Source organism: Octopus bimaculoides, chromosome 1 (genome assembly GCF_046866305.1).
Source record: "Octopus bimaculoides isolate indiv1 chromosome 1, ASM4686630v1, whole genome shotgun sequence".
Classification (NCBI taxonomy): domain Eukaryota; kingdom Metazoa; phylum Mollusca; class Cephalopoda; order Octopoda; family Octopodidae; genus Octopus; species Octopus bimaculoides.
Window position 1 is genome coordinate 196,246,641 of NC_142928.1, and position 25,345 is coordinate 196,271,985.

The 25,345-nt window shown below is 40.2% G+C and overlaps 1 protein-coding gene across 9 annotated transcripts in view; it reads left to right on the plus strand.

Moving 5' to 3' along the window:
• Positions 1–720: 720 nt before the first annotated feature.
• LOC106881715 (uncharacterized) overlaps positions 721–25,345 on the plus strand; it is a 75,011-nt gene continuing 50,386 nt past the window's right edge. For 2 of the 9 annotated variants that reach the window (XM_089365263.1, XM_089365277.1), the window contains exons 1-7: positions 721–946; positions 4,682–4,766; positions 7,432–7,775; positions 9,626–9,951; positions 14,249–14,348; positions 17,888–18,013; positions 23,426–23,766. In XM_089365263.1, coding sequence (XP_089221389.1) covers positions 785–946; positions 4,682–4,766; positions 7,432–7,775; positions 9,626–9,951; positions 14,249–14,348; positions 17,888–18,013; positions 23,426–23,766 — 1,484 coding nt within the window. In that variant the 5' untranslated portion in view covers positions 721–784. The remainder of the gene's footprint in view (positions 947–4,681; positions 4,767–7,431; positions 7,776–9,625; positions 9,952–14,248; positions 14,349–17,887; positions 18,014–23,425; positions 23,767–25,345) is intronic. The other 7 variants (XM_089365274.1, XM_089365251.1, XM_089365256.1 and 4 more) reach the window with 7 other exon arrangements.

Sequence of the window (25,345 nt, forward strand, 5' to 3'; positions counted from 1 at the left end):
GATTAATGTGAAAAAAGCATCTCAGTTGTAAGATCCCATCCAACTTGTTCTACTGGGGAAAGCTGGCCCCCTGTGCCCAAGGAGAAGAACTCTGGAGCATATGTTTAGTAGCTGTCCTAAATCCCAGAGAAAGGGGCAAAGGGAAGTTGCTTCAGGTGACTGTGGATCAGGAGGTGTGAGCCTTGGGAGTGGGCAGTGCTAACAAGTGGACACAAACTGGGTCACTTGGGTGAAGATGTCTGATGTTGAAAGACTCAAAACACCTAATGACACCAGGAGACATCATTGATGATGTGTCTGGGTACATAAGATGATGGATGGAGAAGCTACACACACATACACACACACACACGATGAAGGAACAGGCTTCAATATTAGCAGTCATGTTATTTTGTAGCATTTTGTTTTTGTTTGTAATATTTATTGTGAAATGAAGGCAGTGAGCTAGCAGAATTGTTAGGATGCCAGACGAAGTGCTTAGCGGCATTTCGTCATTTTTACATTCTAAGTTCAAATTTTGTCGAGATCAACTTTACCTTTTATCCTTTTGAGGTCGATGAAAGAAGTACCAGTTGAATACTGGGGTTGATGTGACCAATTTAGCCCCTTCCTTGGAATTGCTGACCTTGTGCCAATATTTGAAACTAATATTTGTTATGAAATGACTTCTAAAATTGTTAATTAATGGTTGAGAAGTGCTTCCTAACAACAACAACACAGTTTTCTGTATTGAAAAAATGGTTTACATGTTGAAGGAATTCTTTGAATTGTGTTTGCAGCATTTATGGATGAATTGGGGCTGAGTGATTCAGACGATCTTATTGATGCCCCTGCACCAACTCCCTTCGATCAGAAACCAACTGGAAATAGCGGTTTTGATGGTGGAAGTGACTGGGACAGCGTTGTCGCTGAGGATGTGTCAAAGGCAGATGATCAACAAGAGCAGGTGAGAGACTCTTTGACTTCCTCTAAGACACAATGTACAGGACTGCTGTAAGAATGACGCCAAAGCAGATGCAGAACCTGGCAGAGCCCTCCGGCTTGTCAGTTCTTATCAAATTGTCCAACTCATGCCAGCATGGGAAAAGAGATGCTAAATGATGATAACTGCATCAGTCAGCCAGCCTCGAAACATATGATATCACAAGAATGGTACTAACCTGGCTGACATCCATTTTGAAGGAAGTGAGGAGTTCTCTAATGTAAAGGAAGAAAACTCTCATCTCTTTTTTTTGTTGTTCATTTCTGTTCTGTAACAGAATCCTTAAAAGACTCGGCTTTTGATTTTGATAATGATTTTAAGGAATTTACATTTAACAAATCTCAGTTGAAGACTTTCTGCATTTTGTTTTGTAGTTACAACGACCGTAATTTTAAGGAACAGGACAATCCAGGCATGGTTGTCTGGTTAAGAAACTCACTCTGTACTTGGCTTTTGGTGACTTGGAGAAAGCCTTTTACAGGGTCCCCGATCCTTTATCTGGTGGTCAATGCAGGAACTAGGGATAGGTGAGTGGTTGGTGAGAGCTGTACAAGCCCTGTACAGGGATTCTGTCAGTAAGGTGAAGGTTGGCATTGAGTATAGTGAAGAATTCCTGGTAGAGGTAGGGGTTCACCAAGGATCTTCTTATCCATCATAGTCTTCCAGGCAATAACAGAGGAATTTAAGACAGGCTGCTTGTGGGAGCTCCTCTATGCTGATGACCTTGTTTTTATAGCTGAATCACTGCCCAACATAGAGAAGGCCTTAGGGTTAACCTAGCAAAAACCAAAGTCTTAGTAAGTAGGAAGGCAGACAAATCACAAATCCCTTCAGGTAGATGGCCCTGCTTGATCTGTAGAAAAGATGTAGGTAGAAACTCCATAAGATGTACCTGGTGTAAGCTAAGGACACATAAGATGTGCAGCAATATCAAAGGAAGGTTAACAGGGAAAACAGCTTCTGTGTGTGGCAGGTGCACAGATACAATAGACACTGAAAATATACAGGAAATAGACACCATCAAACGCCAGGGGGTGAGGTCAAGGTAGAGGTAGTTGATAGCATCTGTTTTTTAGGTGATCAGGCTAGTAGCAGAGGTGGATGCTTGAGAGCATAGCTATGAGAATAAAAATAGGCTGGCAAAGTTCAGAGAGCTCCTAACTCTGCTGGCAACAAAGGCGTCTCCCTCAGAGTGAAAGGTAGATTGTATGTAAACACCTATGCTACATGGCAGTGAAACATGGGCTGTGACAACCGAGGACATGCGTAGGCTTGAAAGAAATGAAGCCAGTATGCTTCACTGGCTGTTCAATGTTAGTGTGCATGCATGACAGAGTGTAAGCATCTTGAGAGAAAAGCTGGGCGTAAGAGGCATCAGATGTTGTGAGGAAGAGAGAAGACTGCACTGGTATGGTCATGTGATGCGTTTGGACAAGAACAGCTGCGTAAAAAAGTGCTGATCTCTAACTGTAGAAGGAACCTGTGATAGAGGTAGACACAGGAAGACTTGGGATGAGATGGTGAAGCATGATCTTCGAACGTTGGGCCTCATGGAGGCAATGACAAGTGACCAAGACCTTTGGCGATATGCTGTGCTTGAGAAGACCCAGCAAATCAATTGAAATTGTAGTCATGGCCAATGTTGGTGTCACATAACTGGCAGCCGTGCTGGTAGCACGTAAAAAGCATGTTTCGAGTGTTGGGCCTCATGGAGGCAAAGTCACTGATGCCAGTAGCATGTGAAAAGCACCTTTCGAGTATTGGGCCGGCCACATGGAGGTAATGATGAATGACTGAGACCTTTGGCTTTATGTTATACTTGAGATGAAGGCCTATCAAGCCAAGTAAATTTGCAATCATGGCAGATACTGGTGTCCTGCAAATGGCACCCATGCTGGTGGCATGTAAAGACACCTATTACACTCTCGGAGTAGTTGGTGTTAGGAAGGGCATCCAGCTGTAGAAACCACAGCAGATCAGACTGGAGCCTGGTGTAGCCTTCCAGCTTACCAGCCCTGGTTAAACTGTCCAACCCATGCCAGCATGGACAACAGATGATGATGTGTTGCTTTGTTTACATCCTCATAACTTAACAGTCCAGCAAAAGAGACCGATAAAATAAGTAACAGGTTTGAAAGATAAGTACTAGTGTCAGTTTGTTTGATCAATCCCTTTGGGGTAGTGCCCCAGCATGGCCACAGTCCAGTAACTCTGAATCATATGAAAGATAAATTCAGTCCTGAGCTGTTGGTCAAATTTTGGTTCAAACATTGTCATCATGGGGAAATGACATATTAATTTACTTGCTCCAAGTCAAGGAAGAATCTTCTATGTGGTCATGTGATATGCTAGAAATAGCAGCTCAATCTTAGTGTTTCGAGGAAAAGAAGGACACATTGGATAATGTATTCCTAGGTATCTCCTAAAAAAAAAAAGGTGATGGTCTAGTCTGGAATGTCTTTGATCAAGTCTGACCTGGGGCTAAGCAACAACTTCACAACTAAATAGTTATCAAAAGTGTGGGGAGAGGGGGGCAGAGGTTAGTTGTAAGAGGTTCAGAGATGCCCCCCACATGAAACAGGATATTTACTACCCCTGCTCCTTTGCCTCCCCTCGGTGACCACCACTGCAGGTTCTGCTCCACTACCCTCTGTGGCAGCCAGCACTTTATTTCATTGACCACAAAGGAATGTACAAAGTTGACCAGGGCAGGATTTGAACTCAGAGTATCAAGAGAAGGAACAAATATCTCAAAGCATTTTGTCCAGTGCTCTAACGATTGTGCCATTCCACATAATGTACATTATGTATCTAGGAGTGCATTATTTAATGTACCTAATGTTTCGAAGATGGTATGTTACAATTTGAGGAAGACTTGGCTGCTGTTTCTTGAAAATCAAATGACCATTGCTCTTACAGCCCTTACCACTTCTAACCATTCTTCTGTGAAATAGGGGTGGAACATGCTAACTACCAGATAGACTGAAGCAATCTTGGCAGAATGGTTGCAGTATAAAGAATGCAGCAGATAAAAGCATGGCTTTATATGTATCACCGTCTTCATGTCTGTGAGAAAACAATGTTAGCTTAACCTTTTCGTTACTGTATTTCTGGAGAGATGCTCTGTGTTACTTTACATATAACAAAGAATTTAGTAAAATAGCTTATCCTTAAGCTAGTGTTAGGAACATAAATTGTGACTAAGGTTTGGTGGAAGATTTTAATTCAAAACTTATGAAAACAAGACATTTGTACTCAGAGCCAGAGGCAGTTTCAGCCAGGTTGGTATCAAAACGGTTAAGAATTGTTTCTCTATTATATATTTTAACCCTTTTGTTACCATATTTCTGTAGATATGCTCTGTGTTTCTTTCAATTAATTCTAAATATAACAAAGAATTTAGTAAAATAACTTAGTTGTCATTCAGCTAGTGTTAGGAACATAAATTGTGACTAAGGTTTGGTGGAAGATTTTCATTCAAAACTTATGAAAACAAGACTTATATACTCAGAGCCAGAGCTGGTTTCAGCTGGGTTGGTAACAAAAGGGTTAATGGACTACTATAGTTAAATTTGTTAATAATATCCAGATAATAAAAATGATAACGATGTAATGTGTAATTAACTAAAATATTTTAACAATTAATCAACCAAGATATTGTAATGGTTAATTAACTATGTCTTTTTATTCACTTTTCAGCTATTTAGCGAAGATCTCTTTGCTGCGTTTAATGAAAGAGTTCAGTCGAAGTCTCAACAAAATCTCTTCCATTCTGAAACCAACTGTAAGTCAGATTTACTTATTCCTACCTGGAAATGGATCTTGTTGCAATAAGAATAATGGATTAATTTTACTATTAATTGTTCATCATGATTCATCATCATCATTGTTTAACGTCTGTTTTCCATGCTAGCATGGGTTGGACGATTTGACTAAAAACTGGCGAACCAGATGGCTGCACCAGGCTCCAAACTGATCTGGAAGAGTTTCTACAGCTGGATGCCCTTCCTAACGCCAACCACTCCGAGAGTGTAGTGGGTGCTTTTACATGCCACCAGCAGGAGGGCCAGTCAGGCGGTACTGGCAACGGCCATGCTCAAATGGTGTTTTTTACGTGCTACCAGCACAAGTGCCAGTAAGGCGGCGCTGATAATGATCACACTCGAATGGTGCTTTTTATGTGCCACCAGCACGGAAGTCAGTTAGCTGCTCTGGCAACAATCATGCTCGGATGGTGCTCTTAGCGCTCCACTGGCACGGATGTCAGTCATCGAATTTGATTTGATTTCGATTTCACTTGCCTCAACAGGTCTTACAAGCAGAGTTTAGTGTCCAGTGAAAGAAGGTACGCATAAGTGGGCTGGTTACACCCCTGGCATAGGCCTTGGATTTAGGTCTCACTTGGCTTCCTGAGTCTTCTCACGCACTGCATATTTCCAAAGGTCCCGATCACAAGTTACTGCCTCGGTGAGGCCCAATGTTTGAAGGTCGTGCCTCACCACCTCATCCCAGGTTTTCCTGGGTCTTTCTATTCCACAGGTTCCCTCAACTGCTAGAGTGTGACATTTTTTCACACAGCTATCCTCATCCATTCTCGCCACATGTCCATACCAGTGCAATCGTCTCTCTTGCACACCACAACTGATGCTTCTTAGGTTCAACATTTCTTTCAAGGTACTTATACCCTGTCGAGTATGCACACTGACATTACACATCCATCGGAGCATATTGGTTTCATTCCTTGCGAGCCTGCGTATGTCCTTAGCAGTCACGGCCCATGTTACACTGCCATGTAGCATGGCTGTTTATACACGTGTCATATAGTCTACCTTTTACTCTGAGCAAGAGGCCCTTTGTCACCAGCAGAGGTAAGAGCTCTCTGAACTTTGCCCAGGCTATTATATCATCATCATCATCATCATCGTTTAACGTCCGCTTTCCATGCTAGCATGGGTTGGACGATTTGACTGAGGACTGGTGAAACCGGATGGCAACACCAGGCTCCAGTCTAATTTGGCAGAGTTTCTACAGCTGGATGCCCTTCCTAACGCCAACCACTCAGAGAGTGTAGTGGGTGCTTTTACGTGTCACCCGCACGAAAACGGCCACGCTCGAAATTGTGTCTTTTATGTGCCACCCGCACAAGCCAGTCCAGGGGCACTGGCAACGATCTCGCTCGAAAATCCTACGGGAGCCAGTCAGGCGGTACTGGCAACGGCCACGCTCAAAATGGTGCATCTCATGTGCCACCCGCATAAGAACCAGTCCAGGGGCACTGGCAACGATCTTACTTCTCACGCACAGCACATTTCCAAAGGTCCCGGTCAGTAGTCATCGCCTCGGTGAGGCCCAATGTACGAAGGTCTTGCCTCACCACCTCAGCCCAGGTCTTCCTGGGCCTACCTCTTCCACGGGTTCCCTCAACTGTTAGGGTGTGGCACTTTTTCACGCAGCTATCCTCATCCATTCTCACCACATGTCCATATATATATATATATATATATATATATATATATATATATATATATGTATATACCCACACACACAACAAGAAATAATATTTGTCTCTTTTTCTAGAAACAAAAGGGTTTCTAGGACAGCAAAAGAATTGCTCAAATATAAATGAGACGAAGATAAACAAACATTGGTTACAGAACAAACATTAAATTTGAGTGTTTTTTAGGATTCTGAAGGAGAACTTCCCAAAGAATCATAAATACTACAGCATTTGCAGTAAGTCTCCTATCAAATTCTCTTACTCAGTAATGCCAAATTTGGCCTCTGTTATTGCATCTATTAATAGAAGCAAGTTAAATGGGCAAGGGCACTGGAGGTGTTCTGATGGAAATTTTGCTCTGTGAGTACCCAAAATGGCCATTGATGCGTGTGAATTTGACCTGTGGAAGTCTGTTTATTTATGAACTTTTGGATGTACTTGTGTGAGGGGAATAAAAAGACTTTTGTCAAATATTAAAAAAAATATTTTTAATCGTTTGATAAAACTTTTTTAGTTGCTGGACATTTATTCTATTTTATTTTAATCTTTATTTTATCTTTTGTCTATTAGTTTTTTGGTAGTTTACACATTTTTAGTTGTTTATATTTACTTTTTTCATAAGCCGTTCTATTTGTATTTTATTCAAATATATATTTTTACCTTCTGTGTTTTTATGTATATGTATTTTTGTTTATGAGTTTCAGAACCATGGTGATATTTATATGTGATTAAATGTTTGAGGTATGGTGTCTTATATAAAGTCGTTGACTCAAAGTGCTGGGCTCACAAAGAATAAGTCCTAGTGTTGATTTGCTTGAAGGTGGTGTTCCAGCATGGCTGCAGTCAAATGTCTGAAACAAGTAACAGAGCAAAGAATCTGTGACATAACCAATACAAACGTTCAACGAAGTTTAAACTGATATGAATTTTCTTTTTCTTTATATTTTTGTAGATTTTGGAGAGATGGATGAAAGCAACGGTGATTGTAAACAAAATGAGGATTTAATGTCTCACAAACCTTTGATTATGAAGAATGATTGGGATTCTTCGTGTTTATCGTCACCACCAAATTATGATGCGAAGGAGTCGAATCAACCAAAAAGTGAAGCTAATCAACATAATTCCAAAGATTTTTTGTGTCAAATGTCTTTGAATAAAGAGTCTGACAGTGGTGATGAAGATAGTGATTGGGATTCCCCTGCTAATTCTACCAATTTACCAAAAACTGATGTTAATGGTACCAGGGTTAACACCACAACAACCAATATGGCATCAATAAAAGTCGACCAAGAAGAGGTCGGTCCATTGAAATGCTTCTTCTTCTCTTTTGTTCAGCTTTTATTGTTTTATTTCATATCTTCTTGTTTTTTTCTTTTTTTTACAACTTTTAAGAGAATTTATTAATAAGTTTAATTGTTCCTGATGATTATTATGAAAGTCATTCTATCTGCCAAGAACCAGCTCTAACCAGATTGTGGCAATAATATTACAGTATTGCTATTCAGTAAGAGGGGAAAGACTAATGGGAACAAACCATCATCCTCTCCACCTGCATTTTACATTGATCACCCTCAACCACACACATCATCATCACCATTATCTCTCTCTCTCTCTCTCTCTCTCTCTCTCTATCTATCTCTTTCTCTCTCTCTCTCTCTCTCTGACTCTCATCTTTCCCTTGTCCACCATATCACTCTTACAATTCTGCTGCTGCTCACCCTTCCACACCTTTTTCTGCACTGTCACTTATTTCCTACTCTTCCCTCCACTCGTATGTGTCATTGGTTACCCACTACCCCTCATCCACCCCTCAACCCTACTCAGTCCCTACAGTTGTCACCTCCTTTTCCTTACCTTCCCTGCTTATCATCCTTCAACACTTGTCCTTCAGTGTATTTATCTTTTCACCCATTCCCCATTTCTCACCCTCCCATGTACTCTTGCAACCTCTACCCACCACATCATGTCTACTTACCTCATACCTTAAGGGTCCACCCCTATTTTTATCTCTCTTTCCAGCTCCATCCTAGACATTCCCACCCACTCTTCTATGATGTCACTAGCCATGCAGCTCCTCTACAGCAACAACCCTGTTCTGTTCTGACCCTTCCTCACACACTTTAACCCCTCATCCCATACCATAAAGCTGCCTTAATCTCTACTGTAGCCCCAATAAATTAAACGAGATCTTAGTCTTGCTTATTACCTGGTAACCTCACTAGTGCTGGTGCCATGAAGAAGAGCACTCAGTCCATTCTGTAAAGTGGCTGGCATTTGGAAAGGCATCCAGCCATAGAAATTATGCCAAAGTAGGTATTGCAGCATTGTGTAGTCTTCAGATCTGTCAGATCATCCAACCAATGCCACAATGGAAGACAGATTTTCAATGATGATGATGATGATTTCCTCCAGACTTTTTACTTCATAACATTTTTTTTTGTTTTTACTTTTATGTCTTATTTTGAAAGTTTTATGTTTAATATAGTTTAATTTTCCTTTTTCCACAATTTTGCTTTGGTTACCTTTCATACCTTTAATTCTGATTTATTACCATTCACCTGTCATCAGAATTATTTACAAAGATTTTGTCTGAGACTAAACCATTTCCCAGATGAAAGAACCGACCATTCCTTTTCCTTATTCCATGTGTTTCTGCGTTAGCACTGCACGTTGATCCATTGTGCAAGATTCCCTAAATCTTTTGAAAAAAGAAACCATAACGATTTACTTTAATTTTACTAACAGAGAATGAGCTTCTGTTTTTTGTTTGTTTTTTTTTTACATGTTTCTATAATAATTAAACTTTCTAATTAGTCTTGCACTCTGCCTGGATTCATTTATATATTGTTATTAAATTAAATGTTCAATTAATGACAATGGTAGAACTAACTCTGATTCTATGCATTTCCTTTTTTTTTATGAAACAGGATTTATTGTTGTTTAGAACAACCCACTCCCACCACCATAACCACCACCCATCAACCTGACCACCCACAACCACAGCCATCACCCCCCCCCCCCCGCCACCCACCACCATCAACCCTCACCACAACCCCTACCACCCACCACCATTACTTCCACAATGTTAAGAGCTTTGTTAAATGTTGAAATGAATGGAACATGTTGATAAAGTGTGCAATTTTTAGTATTTGCAGCGAACGTCATCCTTAAGACGGATGAGCTCCGCAGCAAAGAACTTGGATATGGCAGCAAGTAAAATTATTGCTTGTTCCAGCCAACCGTCTGATTACCTTATTGAATCGTCAGGTTTGTACAAGAATGCTTATGAAGAATTTGTTAGCAGCGTAGGACTTGTTGCTGATATGACACCCGACCTAACTGCCAAGACACAAATTATGGAGAAACTTGACAGCATCTCTGATGTCTCAAGTCGTTTGCTTCTGGTTGCCAATGCTGTCTCCACTGACCAAACTGACCACAGTGCAAAGAACAAACTCTCAGGTGCAGCAAGGTAGGAATTCAGTTTGGTTTTACCATTAATTTTGTTCTTTTGGTGGAATTCGTTATGTGTCACATGTTAAACAATCACGTGACAATAATCCAAGCAGTGAGCTGGCAGAATCGTTAAGCGCTCGGGGCCAAAAAGCTTAGTGGCATATCATGTCTTTATGTTCTGCATTCTGTTTCCACCAAGTTCAACTTTACTTTTCATCCTGTCAGGGTCAATAAAATAAGTACCAGTTATAAACTAGGGTTGATCTAATCAGCATTGCTCATACTGTGCCTATATACAGGGTGTCCCCCAAAATTTGACATCATTTCGTCCAAATTGTCTCAAATTTTAGCAGTATGTCTAGAATTCAATCCATTTTTAAAATATGATCTTTCATAGGTTTTTCTTTTCAAGATTAGACATGCCGTTTACTGCAAGAGAAAAGGCATTTTGTGTATTGAAGTATGCCCAAACTCAGTCAAATGTGAATGTGCAACATGTATTTATTAGATTTCATAAACAAATATCAAGAGGGAAGTATATTTAGATGTGGCACAAGAACTTTCAAGAAGAAGGTTGTTTGTGTTGGAAAAAAGGATCTGGACGGCCGACAGTTTCAGAAGAGATGGTCAACCAACTTTGGGAAACATTTAGTCGGAGTCCAAAGGAATCTGTGCGAAGAGCAAGTCTGGAAACCCGGCTCTTCTAGTCCATTGTTTGGCATGTCATAAGAAAATCCTTGCAGCTGACCCCCTACTAGCTTCAGCTTGTGCAGACTTTAAAGCTGGTTGAAAAGCAAAAGTGTAAAACATTCTGTGAAGATATGAAAGAGAAATTTTAAGATGACGACTTTGAAAACCATCTTGTTTTCAGTGACAAAGCTACAGAACATATGAATGGCAAAATGAACAAGCAAAATGTTTGCATTTGGGGGCAAAGAAAATCCATATGACACAATTGAACATGGAAGGGACTCGCCAAAATTGAATTAGGGTGTTCTGCCCCACCTTATAAATAATCATCTCACAGAATTTTTCGTTGGAAATCTCTAGAATAAGACTTGTTATGTTCAAAATTAAGCCTATCGACTTTCATTTCTCTTGACCATGTAGTCACTCCAATATGGACATCTCAAATGATGTCAAATTTTTTAGGCACCCTCATCATCATTATCGTTTAACATTTGTTTTCCATGCTGGCATGGGTTGGGCGTTTTGACTGAGGTCTGGAGAGCCAGTGGCTGTACCAAGCTCCAATCTGTTGTGGCAATGTTTCTACAGCTGGATGCCCTTCCTAATGCCAACCACTCTGAGAGTATAGTGGGTGCTTTTTCCATGCCACAGGCACAGAAGCCTGTCATCAATCACATTTGGATAGTGCTTTTTACATGCCACCAGGACGGGGGCTAGTGAGTGGGTATTGGCATCAACCACATTCAGATGGTGGTTTTTACGTGCCACCAGCACAGGGGCCAGTCAGTGGGTACTGGCACCATCCACGTTTGGATGGTACTTTTAACGTGCCAAAATATCAATAATTATTATATTTCATACTAACACCTCTCTCTCTCTCTGTCCCTCTTCTCTTAAGCTTACACTCATCATCATCATTCAATGTCCATTGTCCTTGCTGGCATGGGTTGGACAGCTTGACCAGGGCTGGCAAGCAGGTGAGCTGCACCAGGCTCCAGCCTGATTTGGCAGGGTTTCCACACCTGGATGCTCTTCCTAGCACCAACCGCTTTACAAAGTGTGCTGGGTGCTTTCTATGTGGCACTGGCACAAGTGCTTTTACATGGTGCCACATGAGTGTTTTTATGTGGCATTGCACAGGTGCTTTTGCATACCATTAGCACAGGACTCTTGCAGGCTAATCCTCTTCCCCAGGGGAACCAGTCTTAACACTTCAGCTGTGAAATATTAGTCTTCTTGAGCACAGCAAGGTACCAGGTAACTCGGTCCTTTGTCATTTCACCCAAAAGGCTCAGCATCCTGAGGTTGTCCTTCAGTACTTGGTCCCGTGTCTTCCTGAGTCTCCTGCTTCCACGTGTTCCATCTTTTTTGAGAGATCAGTGCTTTTTTATAGAGCTGTCGGCCTCCATCCGCGTCACATTATCAAACCAGCACAGGTTTCTCTCTTGCTCACAACAACCAATTCCTCTTATGCCTAACTTTGCTCTCAATATACTAGCACTCTGTTGAACATGTAAACTTACATTACACATACAGTAGAACGTACTAGCTTCACTCCTTTCTGATGTTCACATGCCCTCTGCATTCAAGGCCCACATCTCTCACTACCATGTAGAATTGCTGTCCACATACATGCATCATACAATCTTCCTTTCACTCAGAAAGAGAAACCTTTTGGGGCCAACAGAGGTAAAAGCTCTCTGAATTTCTTCCATGCTATTCTTATTCTAGCTGTTACACTCTCCATACATCCTCCCCCACTACTAATTTGGTCCCTGAGGTAGCAGAAATTATCTACTACCTCTAATGAGCTACTAGGTCATCTGAGAGAATCAATTTCCCAAGTCTCAATAGTTTTTATGGATCCTGTGCATCCACATATGAACACTGCATTCTCAGATAACCTTCCTATTATTCCACTACCCCTTGTGTTTGTCCATAGCTTACACTGGGTGCACAGTATGGAGTTCCTGCCTACACCTTTCCTACAAATTGAACAGGGCCACCTACCTAAGCGGGGAGTAGAGTCCTGTCCATTTTCTTGCTTACTAGGATGATATGGAATCTGCTATGAGGGCAAGATCATCAGCATAGTAGTTCTCGGGGTCTGCCAGTCTTGAATTCCCCTGTTATGGCCTGGAGGACAAAGATGGAAAGGACGGGACTGACGTGTGAGCCTTGATGAACTCCTGCCTGTACACCAAATTCTTTGCCATACTTGTGGTTAACTCTCACCTCACCTCATCTCATCTTTGTATATGGCCTGTACAGCATTCACCACCCATTCATCTACCCCTAACCTCCTCAGAGCCCATCATATCACACAGAGGGTTACTCTATCAAAGGTTTTCTCTACATCAAGTATCATAAATATACCTGATTAGATTGTTGATGCATTTTCTCTAAACCTAATAAAATCAATTTAATTTTATTGCCTGTAATAATTTACACACACATGAGCAATTCAGTTGATACACTTGAACTGTTTTAAGTGTCCCAAAACCACTGAGGTGTGACATAAAGAAAAGCATTCAGTCCCCTCTCTCAAATGGTTGCTGTTAGGAGGCGCATCCAACTGTAGAAGCCATGCCAAAAGCATACATTTGTACATGATACAGTGGAGCCATGCAACTCCTGCTGTTATTTAATCCAGGAACTCTAAACAATGAGATAACTTCCAGACATCATTGCTTATTAAACCATTCTTTACTTATGAAACAATATTATTTACCCATGCTAGCATGGAAGGCGGATGTCGGTTATGATGATAAGGGTCCCAGCTGATGCAATCAATAGAACCAGCTTGCTATTGAAATTAATGTGATGAAAATGAGATGTCAGTATTATTTTCATTTTTGCATAATTTAGACAATCTATTCACTGTGTATGTGTATGTGTGTGTGTGTATATATATATATATATATATATGACAGTACCACTTGATTGGCACTCGTGCCAGTGGCAAGTAAAAGGCATCATTCAAGCGTAGTTGATATCAGTGCTGCCTGACTGGTCCCATTCCAGTGGCACATAAAAAAAGACCATTCAAGCATGGTCGATGCCAGTGTTGGCTGACTGGCCCTTGTGCCGGTGGAATGTGAAAAGCACCCACTTCACTCTCGGAGTGGTTGGCAGTAGGAAGGGTATCCAGCTGTAGAAACTTTGCCAGATCGGATTGGAGCCTGGTCCAGCCTTCCAGCTCGCCACCCTTCAGTCAAACTGTCCGACCTATGCCAGCATGGAAAGTGGACGTTAAACGATGATGATATATACACATGCACGTATACATATTATATATATTGTAGTTGTGAGCATGTAAAAAGCACCATCTGAACATGGCTGATACCAGTGCCACTTTGACTGGATTCTGTGCCGGTGGCACGTAAAAAGCACCCACTACACTCTCGGAGTGGTTGACGTTAGGAAGGATATCCAGCTGTAGAAACTCTGCCAGATCAGAGTGGAGTCTGGTGTAGCCTCCTGGCTTCCCAGACCCCAGTCGAACTGTCCAACCCATGCCAGCATGGAAAACGGACGTTAAACGATGATGATGATGTACATAGTGTGATGTATGTGTAATTGTAGATAGTATTTGCAGTTTGTTGTTGTTGTTGTTGTTACAGATTTGTCACAGAATGCATTGACCAACTGATCAATGTTTGTTCTGGAATTGAAACAGAAGAAGAGAAAGAGATTGAAGAAAATAATGCAGGAGAGTCTCAGGTGAGTTGTTTCCCTTGCAAAAGCCTCTTCTTTCAGTTATTGGTGGTGGAGGTGGTGGTGGGTCTGGCCTAACACTAGAAATATTAAAATAGTTTAAGAATGTTTTAAACAATTTCATTTCAAAGAAAATTCTTAATATCAATATTCTAGCAGGAATTACTGTGTATTTAAGAGGAACAGTTGTGTGTGTGTGTGTGTGTGTGTAGTGGCATGTAGCCTAGGGGTGAGGGTACTTCACCCCTGAAAACCACAAGATTGTGGTTTTCAATTCTTAGCCTGGCAGAACAGTGTTTTCAAGCAAAACATTTCATTTCCTGTTGGTCCAGTCCACTCAGCTGTAAATGGAGCCCCCTGTGGCAAACTGGTTTTTCCTTTTGAGGTGAATGCTGGTCTGCTCACTTAGGAAAGCTAAAACAATGCAAGGAAGCGCATTGTGACTGGCGGTGTATACCAGCATCTGATAGTCTGGTTGATCCAGTGATATATCTGTGTGTCTGTTATGGCCAGCAAGTGAAGAAATAGGCTGGCAGACAGGAACCGCTCCTTGCGCAGGTAAAAAAGGTGAAAGCTTGCCTGGTACGCTCATGTATCCTGCCACAACTTCCTGTCCCGAACCATTCTTCAGGGCAAAGTTGAGGCAGACGGAGAAAATGCTGGTTAGACAACATCAAGGACTGGACAGGTGACAACACCATGACCCTGCGGCTCTGCATGACAGAGAACAGAGAGCCCACAGTGACAGCTGACCACGGAAGCGTCGAGAGTGGAATCCCAATGACTGGCTGAATCCATTAAGGGATCTTGATGATCGATGAGTAATGTTGTTCAGCATCTGTCCCTCAATTCTCCGTCCTACCACGGGGCATATATGGCAGTGTCATGAAATAGGGAGAAGTTCAGTTGTTCTTTCTATGTTTTGCCCCTTTATATTCTTGTATCTTTCACTTGTTTCAGTCATTAGATTGCGGCCATGCTGGGGCACTGCCTTGAAGAGTTTTTAGTTGAATGAAATGACCCCAGTACTTCTTTTAAGCCTGGTACCTATTTTGTCAGTTCTTTTTGCTAAACTGCTAAGTTATGGCAACATAAACACACCAACACCAGTTGTCAAGCAGCAGTGGGGCACAAACACACACACACACACACACACACGTGTGCATACAATGGGCTTCTTTCAGTTTCCATCTATCAAATCCACTCACAAGGATTTGGTTGGCCAGAGGCTAAAGTAGGACTGAACCCAGAACTTTGTAGTTGGAAAATAAGTTTCTTACCACACAGCTGCAGCTATTCTTACTAATTCACACCAACACATATGCATCTCAGAGAAACGTGATTGTCAATCTTTTAGTAACTCCAACCAATCTGTTCCTTATTAACCCTTTTGATAGCACCCCACCTGAGACCACCCTTGCTTCTTGGAAACAAACATCCTGTTTTAAAACAATCTAAATTTTCCAAGCACCAGTTTAATAATGACAAAATCATTGAATCAAATTCTTAATTTTTAAAAAAATTAATTGAAACAAAGGTTATATGTTTCAACAGAAATATGGTAATGAAAGGTTTAGTTAACAGTGAAACCCATCATCAGCCAGGTTGAGCGAAGTGAGGCAGAATCTTGTGCCTTGTCTTTGTAACACAAAGCCTGTTGCAAGATAGAACTCATGTCCATGTGGTTGGCAGCTTCCTTTGAAATTTCCTTGAAAATTACAGTTAAAATATAATTGTACTATAGGTTGTTGCCAGTGCCACCGAACTGGCTCCTGTGCAGGTGGCACGTAGAATACACCATTTTGAGTGTGGCTGTTGCCAGTACCGCCTGACTGGCCTTCGTGCTGGTGGCACGTAAAAGCACCCACTACACTCTCAGAGTGGTTGGCGTTAGGAAGGGCATCCAGCTGTAGAAACCATGCCAAATCAGATTGGAGCCTGGTGCAGCCATCTGATTTCACCAGTCCTCAGTCAAATCGTCCAACCCATGCTAGCATGGAAAGCGGATGTTAAACGATGATAATGATGATGATGATATGCAGTGTCCAAGATATAGGCTTGTCTCCTCACCCATGATACCAGGAAACATTAGGGTTGTCTCCCTCTCCACATATTCCTGCTATTGTTGTTTAGCCTCAGTTCAGCCCTGACCCTGTAGATCTGTTATCAAAGATAATCCGGTCATGACCATCCCATCTAGGCAATGTGATTATAATGAATTAAACATGTCTCTCTTTGATATCAATCTCATTATGCTTTATCCTCTTTGAGGAATACAATTCAACCAAGGTGACATGATGTTTTAGGCTGGCACAGAGTGGCACACTGATGAATGAAAGGGGTGGCACACTGATGAAAGAAGGCAGGGCACACTGATGAAAGAAGGCAGGGCACATGAAAGGCCCCTAATCATCTCTCTTGCTTTAATCAAAGGCTACAAACATGGAGCGAAAATATAAACACTTGCCTAAGGTCCCACTGCATGGCACCTTAGGCAAATGTCTTCCACTATAGCCCCAGGCTGATCAGAGTTTTGTGAGTGGATTTGAAAGGGGGGAAACTGAAAACAGCTCATTGCACACACGTAGTAGGACTTGGTCCAGCATGACTCAGGGTGGGAGAGTCTGATGTTGAAAGATCTGAAACCCCTTAAGACCCTAGGGTTTTATTAAGGATGCATCCCAGAACATGAGATCCCTGGAGTTAGGGATGGAAATATACACGGAGGTGTTAGAATCTTTAAGATATTCCTCATCTTAGAACAAATCTAAAGACACCCCTGCCAAAGTGTAAATGGCACACGCGTGCGTGCGCGTGTGTGTGTGTGTTAATGTTTGTTTTTTACATTCAGTTACAATAAAAACAATTTTACGTTAATCTGATGAGTACAGATTTATTATTCTGAAACAAGAATGTTGTTGACACTGACTTCGAAGGGTCGGCTAGTTAATCCCAGTGGCAGACTGCAATGCATTGAAGTTAATCTTAAAATCTTATTTTCACTCAGCAGAGACTATATAAAGCCAAGAATAACTTCCAATTCCATTGCAGTGCAACAATGGCTCTGCTGGCCAAAATTTGAAAGTCACTCTCAATAGTATTAATGTTTAAGAAGAATAAGTGAATGAATATATATATTTCTTTTGTGTGTGTGTGTGTGAAGCTGTTTCTTTTACTTGCTTTCAAGTGTTTGCTGTAAACAAGTGTCACCCTCATACAAGTGGTGTCATTCATTTGCAATGTTGCATGTCAACATGTCTGGCCATGGGGAAATAGTACCTACACTGGAAACAGGCAAGGATTGGTGACAGGAAAAGCGTCTGGCCATTGAAAAGCTAGCCAATCCATGCATGCATGGAAAAGACTATTTTAAGATGATGATGATGATGATGATGATAATGGTTTAGTGGAATGTAATTAAATCCTGTGCTAATGTTGATTGTGTTATTAGACATTTTTCCCTGGTGAGTTCTGTCTGATTGTCTCTCTGATGTATTTGATACAAAAACTTGCTGTAATATCTTTAACGGATTATCTTTGCTTAGCAGGTGAATGAGGGCTTCCTATTTGTGAAAGATTCTCAGTTATCAAGATCTATGGGTGAACTACGTCAGAGCTACTTATATGAACCCGATTCAGACGGCAATGTTGTCGAGGAAGAAGACAGTGTTGTGAGTGTTATTTCTAGTCACATGACAGAGCTAGTTGTTACTTTATCTGAAAGCTCTCATCAACTTATACAGGTATATACAGGTAGTGTCGTCAGTCTATGCAAGTATAACATGTATGCAGGAAGTGTCATGAAGTTATACAGGTGTTAGATATATATATATATATATATATATATATATATAGATAACGTCATTTCCCTATACAGGTGTAATATGTATATAAATAATATCATTTCCCTATACAGGTGTAATATGTGTATAGTTAATGTCATTTCCCTATACAGGTGTAATATGTGTATAGTTAATGTCATTTCCCCATACAGGTGTAATATGTATGTGGAAAGTGGAAATATTTAGTTAGAAGGAATATTTCTAGCATTTGTAAGGATGTCATGAAGGGAAGTCCTTGGCTGCAGAGTTGTTACTACGCCAATGATACACTAAACTTAATTTTGTTTGTGTTACAAATACATTCATACGTAAATGAATAGATTGTTAGTAATCCATTTTGTTCACTGACTCCACCCTGAACAGGTGGTGAGCTGAGAGGAATTGGTTGCAATCTGGAAGAGGTTCATGAGAGAAAGCATGCCAAATACCAAGAGATGGCCGAGAAGTGCAGAAGTCAAGCCTGGGGAACACTGGCTGTTGGGGTGTGGTTGGGGGGGGGGGGGTGATCACTGCGTAAAGTTCTGATTGAGCTTGGAGTCCCTGATGCAGCAGAAAAGAAGTTTGTATGCGCCATCACCCAAGCCACAGTGAAAGTTACTGGAGGGGCTGACTCCTTAGCTTGTTACTGCTGAGATGCAAGCGAGGACTTGGTCCAGCATGACTCAGGGTGGAGGAGTCTGATTTTGAAAGACCTGAAACCCCTTAAGACGCTAGGGTCTTATTAAGGATGCATCCCAGAACATGAGATCTTTGGAATTAGGGATGGAAATATACATGAAGGGGTTAGAATCTTTAAGATACTCCTCATCTTTAAACAAATCTAAAGACACCCCTGCCAAAGTTTAAATGGCTTTCTTTTGAATAAAAGAGAAACTATTTTTCAGAACAGAAAAAAAATTTCTCTGATTTTTTGATAAAGTCTTGGAGAATTACTTCTGGCACCTCATTTCACATTGTACTATTCCATTTATAAGTTTGTGTTTTCAGAAAAAATATTGTTTTTCAATTTGACAATTCTTTCTTCTGATCAAAGTTAATTCCTGGTAAATGTTTGCCAACAATGGCTGTTTTTAAAACTTTCTACTAAACACGGCTTCCACTAATATTTATTGCTTGTCCTCATTAAATATAATGTCGTTAATAAGATGTCTTTGTGATGTGCATGTTTTAAAACAGCATGAACCATCATTAACAACAGCAGTAACAGTCGTAGTAGTAGTAGTAGTAGTATCTGTGTATGTTTAACTGCGAATGTTTTCTTCTTTAGACCTTTGGTTTTTGTGAGTGAGGCAGGGCGGGGTGGTGGTGGTGGTGGTGGTGCAGGGGTCTTTTTGCTGCCTCAGTTTCTCAGGAATGAAGAAGATTTTAATAACAAAGAAATGGTTTGAGGAGTTTTTTCATTTCTTCCCATCAGTTTGAAAATGGTAAAGCATCAGCAATAAATGCAATGTAAAATATGGCTTCCATACGATGATCAGGTTTAATCTCGATCGATCTTGCATCTACGGAAATCCAGAATTGTAAAGTTTATTTCAGTAATTTTTGAAAAGGAAAAATGTTTGAACATTCTAAAAACAGAAAAATCTCCATTATCCTATCATCATCACCATCATCATCATTGCTCTTGTTATCATCATCCTCCTCCTTCTAATCATCAACATCATTGTTCTCATCATCATCATTATCCTCCTCCACCTCCTCCTCCTCCTCATCATCATCATCATCATCAATAATGGCAAGTGTTACCTATTTCTAAATATTGATTGATTTATGAATTTGTTTTCCTATTAAATTCCTTCTTAATTTTTAAAAATATTTTGTAAAAATTTTCAGCATTTCCAACAATGTTCCATGGCATCCATCTTGTTTGTTAGTCATTAATCATGATAGACTGAAAGATCAAAGTAAAAAGGCCAGGTGCGAGTTTTGAATGAGATTAGAGACATGTCCAGTCTAAGAATATGAATCAGAGTTATTTATCATGAGACCAACACAAGAATTTAAGACTTCTTCTATGAAGACTAACTTCTCTCTCGCTGATATTAAAAAAAATTGGTCAATATGGACCAGGAATACGACATTGAAGCTGGGTATTGCTAACAGGGAATCAGTTTATGTTACCTACCTTGTTTTCTAGGAGACCAGTTGGGGTACATCAAAATAAAGGAGCTCAGGTGATAAAGAATTAAAAAAAAAAAAACCCAGGTTGCAAAGAGTTGAAAGTCGGTAGACAGTGGTGAAATGAAGCAAAAAGCATCTTCATTTGTAAGCTCAGCCTCTGTTTGGTCTTCTGCTTTTCTGATAGTAAGAATTACGAACTTTGTGGAATTCTTTTGCATACCATAAAAATGGTACCACGATATTCCTGTGGCTAAAACTTGGGTGAAAGATTTGATCCCTTATCTTGTTGCACATCCCCCAATACTTGGCCCTGGATGCCTTGAGGGGAACCTACTTTGTTACAAGTGTTTGGCATCTTGGAGGCCTTCGAATGGGCCAGGGGCCATTCCTTTGGTCTTGAATGAAAAAGATAAGAATTTCCAAGAACTATATACAAAATTCAACAATTCATAAATAAGACCTCGCTCAGGCTGTTAGGTCTCAAAATTTATGATTTGTCTTACTGATAAGACTTACTCAAATACAGTAAAGTCTCACATAGTTTAAAGATTTTAACTGAGATTATTCAAGCAATTAGCAGAGAAAAACTCCCTCTGGCGGTGTTTGAAATCTGAAACAATCAAACAAGAGTGATAACAGTAATAGGATCTCTTGAATTATTTTTGGACACTGTAGAGAATGTCGGCTGAGAAGGATTTAGTCTTTGAGGTTTAGTCTGGAAGCCAGGACTAATCTGACTGCAAGTATTGGTCACAGCATAGTACATTATATATATATATATATATATATATATATACACACACATACATAAATGTGTAATGGTGTCTGTCTGTGTGTATGTTTGGGATTACTCTAACTCCACCCACATTGTCTAACTGATTTTAATGATTTTTGGCACATAGGTAGATCACATGTCCTGAAGTTCAAATAAGGCCAGAAGTTTTCGAAAACTCAATAATGCTCAGTTGGCATCGATTTTTGTGAACTCAGTTGGGTGATTGAATGGAAATTTCCACAAGGATCTTATTTTTCCTGCAGTCTTTGCATTTTTTCATGTGTAAAATTTCAACAAAATCAATGGGTAATAGTTGACACAGGGAATGTAGGAGATTTCAATACACGGTCAGAGCTGGGCTTAACTTCAACATGGAAAACACGAGCAATGCCGGGTCCAACAGCTAGTATGTATATATATATATATATATATATATATATATATATGCGAGTAAAAATAAATACAAAAAAAGGGGGGTTTTGTATGATTGTGTATAGAGGAATATATTATTTTGTTTAAAAGAGTTCCAACACTGTCTGTTTTTTATGTTTTATTTATATTCCTGCAGAACCAATGTGGGATATAGAATATGGAATATACAATATATAATATAAAATAAAAATGGATGGTACTATGAAATAAAGTATTGAATGTCTTATTGAATATATGGAATATGTCTTATTGAATAGATGAAATATTGAGTGTTCAATATAAAGGATTAAATATATAAATATATAAAGGCGAATATGTATTTTCTATACCTTGTGGTATTTCATATTTTCTATACCTTGTGGTATTTCATCATGGCCGGTATGACAGACTATATATATATACATACACACACACATTATTGTTCCTGAATAGTCGACTGTCTGATGCCTGTGTGCAAACAGCTATACTACATGGCAGTGAAACATGGGCTGTGACAACTGAGGACATGCGTAGGCTTGAAAGAAATGAAGCTGGTATGCTTCGCTGGACGTGCAGTGTCAGTGTGCATGTATGACAAAGTGTATATGTCTTGAGAGTTGGGCATAAGAGGCATCAGATGTGGTGTGCAAGAGCGACAACTGCACTGGTCATGTGATGCATATGGATGAGGACAGCTGGGACCTGTGGAAGAAGTCATGAAAAGAAGTGGTGAAGCATGAACTTCAAATGTTGGGTCTCACAGAAGCAATGGCTAGTGACTGAGACCTTTGGTGACATGCTGTGCTTGAGAAGACCCATCAAGCCAAGTGAAATCACAGTTGTGGCTGATGCCAGGGTCATGTGACTGGCACCCATGCTGGTGGTATGCAATAAGCATCTTTTGAGCATTGGGTCTCACTGAGGCATCTGGCACACAAAAAACAGCTGTTGAGCTTTGGGCCTGATGGAAGCAATGTATCCAATGCCTGTGTTGTGTAACTGGCCCATAAAAAGTACCTTTTGAGCTTTGGGCCTCATGGAAGCAATGACAAATGACTGAAACCTTTGGCAATAGGCTGTGCTTGAGGAAAAGACCCATCAAGCCAAGTGAAATCATAGCCGTGGCTGATACTGGTGTCGCACAACTGGCACCTGGGCCAGAGGCACGTAAAAGCACCCATTGCACTCTTGGAGTGGTTGGCATTAGGGAAGGCATCCAGCCGTAGAAACCATGCCAAATCAGACTGGAGTCTGATGCTGCCCCTCAGCTTACCAGCCCTTGTCAAACCGTCCCACCCATGCCAGCATGGACAACAGATGTTCAATGATATATACACACATTTAAAGATCTTTGTGAAAACTATAGTCTTATCAAATATAAAAAAGATACTTTTTAAGAATAATTTTTTAAAAAAAGTTATAAATTCTTTATCAGAACATCAAAACCTTTTTGGAAAACGTTTCTTTCTAGTGTATGTAAACACTTTCAGTTATCTTTTCAAACACACTTGTTCTTGGATAATGTATGAAAGAGGAAGCTGTTATTTTTGTAGGAGTTGTAGTGTAAACTATTTCCGCTTATATATATATATATATATATATATATATATATATATATATATATATATATATATGTGTGTGTGTGTACTTTATACGTTTCTGTACTAAGGCTGTAGCCATGCTGGGGTATATATGTACACACACATGCACACTAATGAAGAAGTGGTACAAGGTGAATGGGTAGAAAGTAATGTTGGTGTCAGAAGAATGGAATGAGGTTGACAAATAGTATGAAATAATATAAAACTAGTTTTATGATATAATTAAAAATTAATTGAAGAACACAAATGAGTTATTAAAAAATATTGTTTCAAATAACTTCTCTAGAATACAGTTTTTATTCTGAAATATTAAAATTACTCTAATTTTGATAGGAACCATTTTCAGAAGATAAAGTTGATGCCAACATGAAAAATGCTGCTGCAAGTGCTGCTGTTGTTGCAAAACTCTCAGAAGAGACATTGTTTCAAATGCGGAAAGAATCTTTAGAAAGTACAGCAGTACCATTGTCTATTGAAAAGAAAAAGACCTGTATAGCAGGAGGAAGTGTAGAAACCAAAGATAAATGTCTTGGAGACAGTGAAGAAATGAAACTGGTTACGACTTTGGAAGAACCTAAATTAAATGAGACATCAAAAGGTATTGAGTCTACCATGTTGTCGGCACCGTCTCTTCAACTGACTGCAGACATTCAACAGTCCATTCCTCAAGGAAAGTAAGTCAATGTAGCTTATTTTTTTATATTTTTAACACACACACATAAATATATACATATAATTCATGAAAAGTCCAAAGGTGAATATATTTATTTAACCACCTGACATCCTTTGGCTTACAGCCGTTTCACAACCTACTTCATGTAGTAAGAATATCATAATGTCTGCTTTCCATGCTAGCATGGGTGAGACAGTTTCACAAGAGCCAATAAGGCAGAAGCCTGCACCAGACTTCTGTGACTGTTTTGGCAGGATTTTTACAGCTGGATGCCCTTCCTAGCACCAACCACTTTATAGTGTGGACTGGGTACTTTTAAGTACTTGCAAGACAAAAAAAGTCAGCTTTGAAGAGAAGGGAGGGGGCATTGGAGGAGGTAATTAGCAGATGATGATCAGTGTGTAATAAATTATTGTTTGCTTGTTTGCAATAAGATGTAAGCTTGGCATTATACAATACAGTTATATATTCACAAACCAGTGCAGATAAAGAAAGCTAGCTCATCAGATCATTAGAACATCATGATTACCCCAATGCTACAACTGAAGTTGTTAAACAAATATATTCACCTGTCATACTCACCCTCCTGATTTTGTATAGTTTAAATAATCGTCATGAAGCAATTTCATTGATTGTGTCTTCTGGACTTCAGCTGCATGGACACTCTGGATTACACTTCTCTATTGGATTGCTGTGTTGTCTGATAGCCAAGACCATGAGAGGAGCTTTTTGTCATAGCCACATGATTCTCTGAATCCACATCATCATCATCATCATCATCATCATCATCATTTAACATCTGTTTTTCTTGCCGGTATGGGTTGGATGGTTTGAGAGGAACTAGAGAGCTTCCCAGGCTCTAATTGTCTGTTCTGACATGGTTTATGTGGCTAGATGCCCTTCCTAACATGCCAACCACTTTACAGAGAGTGCTGGGTGCTTTTCATGTGGCACCGAATGAGGCACTTGTACGTGACATTGGCACTGGTGCTTTTTATGTGGTACCAGCAGCCACGAGCCCACAAGATTAGGATCATTGAGCTAAAGCAGGGTCCAGGGGACATGCCTGTATGCAAGGACCCCCATGGTTTTACTTAGCTTGAAGTGTCTTCTCAAGTACAGCAAATCAACCCCCCACTCCCCATACCTTTCAAGACCAAAATGACCAAGCTGGCCATTGTTGGACAAAATTGATGTTTTTATGCTAAAAATAGAGCATAGATTCTTGTTTTGCAAGATACTTGGTGACCCTGTCAGTGCTGGTGCCACTTAAAAAGCATCTAGTCCACACTGTAAAGTGGTTGACATTTGGAAGGACATCCAGCTGTAAAACCATGCCAAAACTCATCTTACTTGTGCTGGTGCCACTCTATGGAGTGGTTGATGTTAGGAAGGGCACCCAGCCATAAGTCATCAACTTAGAGGAGCTCTCAAGAGCAGCCAGTCTGAAATTCTTCTGTTATGGTCTGGAGGACAACCAAGAAGTGGTTGAGAAACAGTCCTTGGAGAGCTCCCACTTGTACACTAAATTCATTGCTATACGTATTGCCAACCTTACAGACAGCCTCCCTGAACATGGC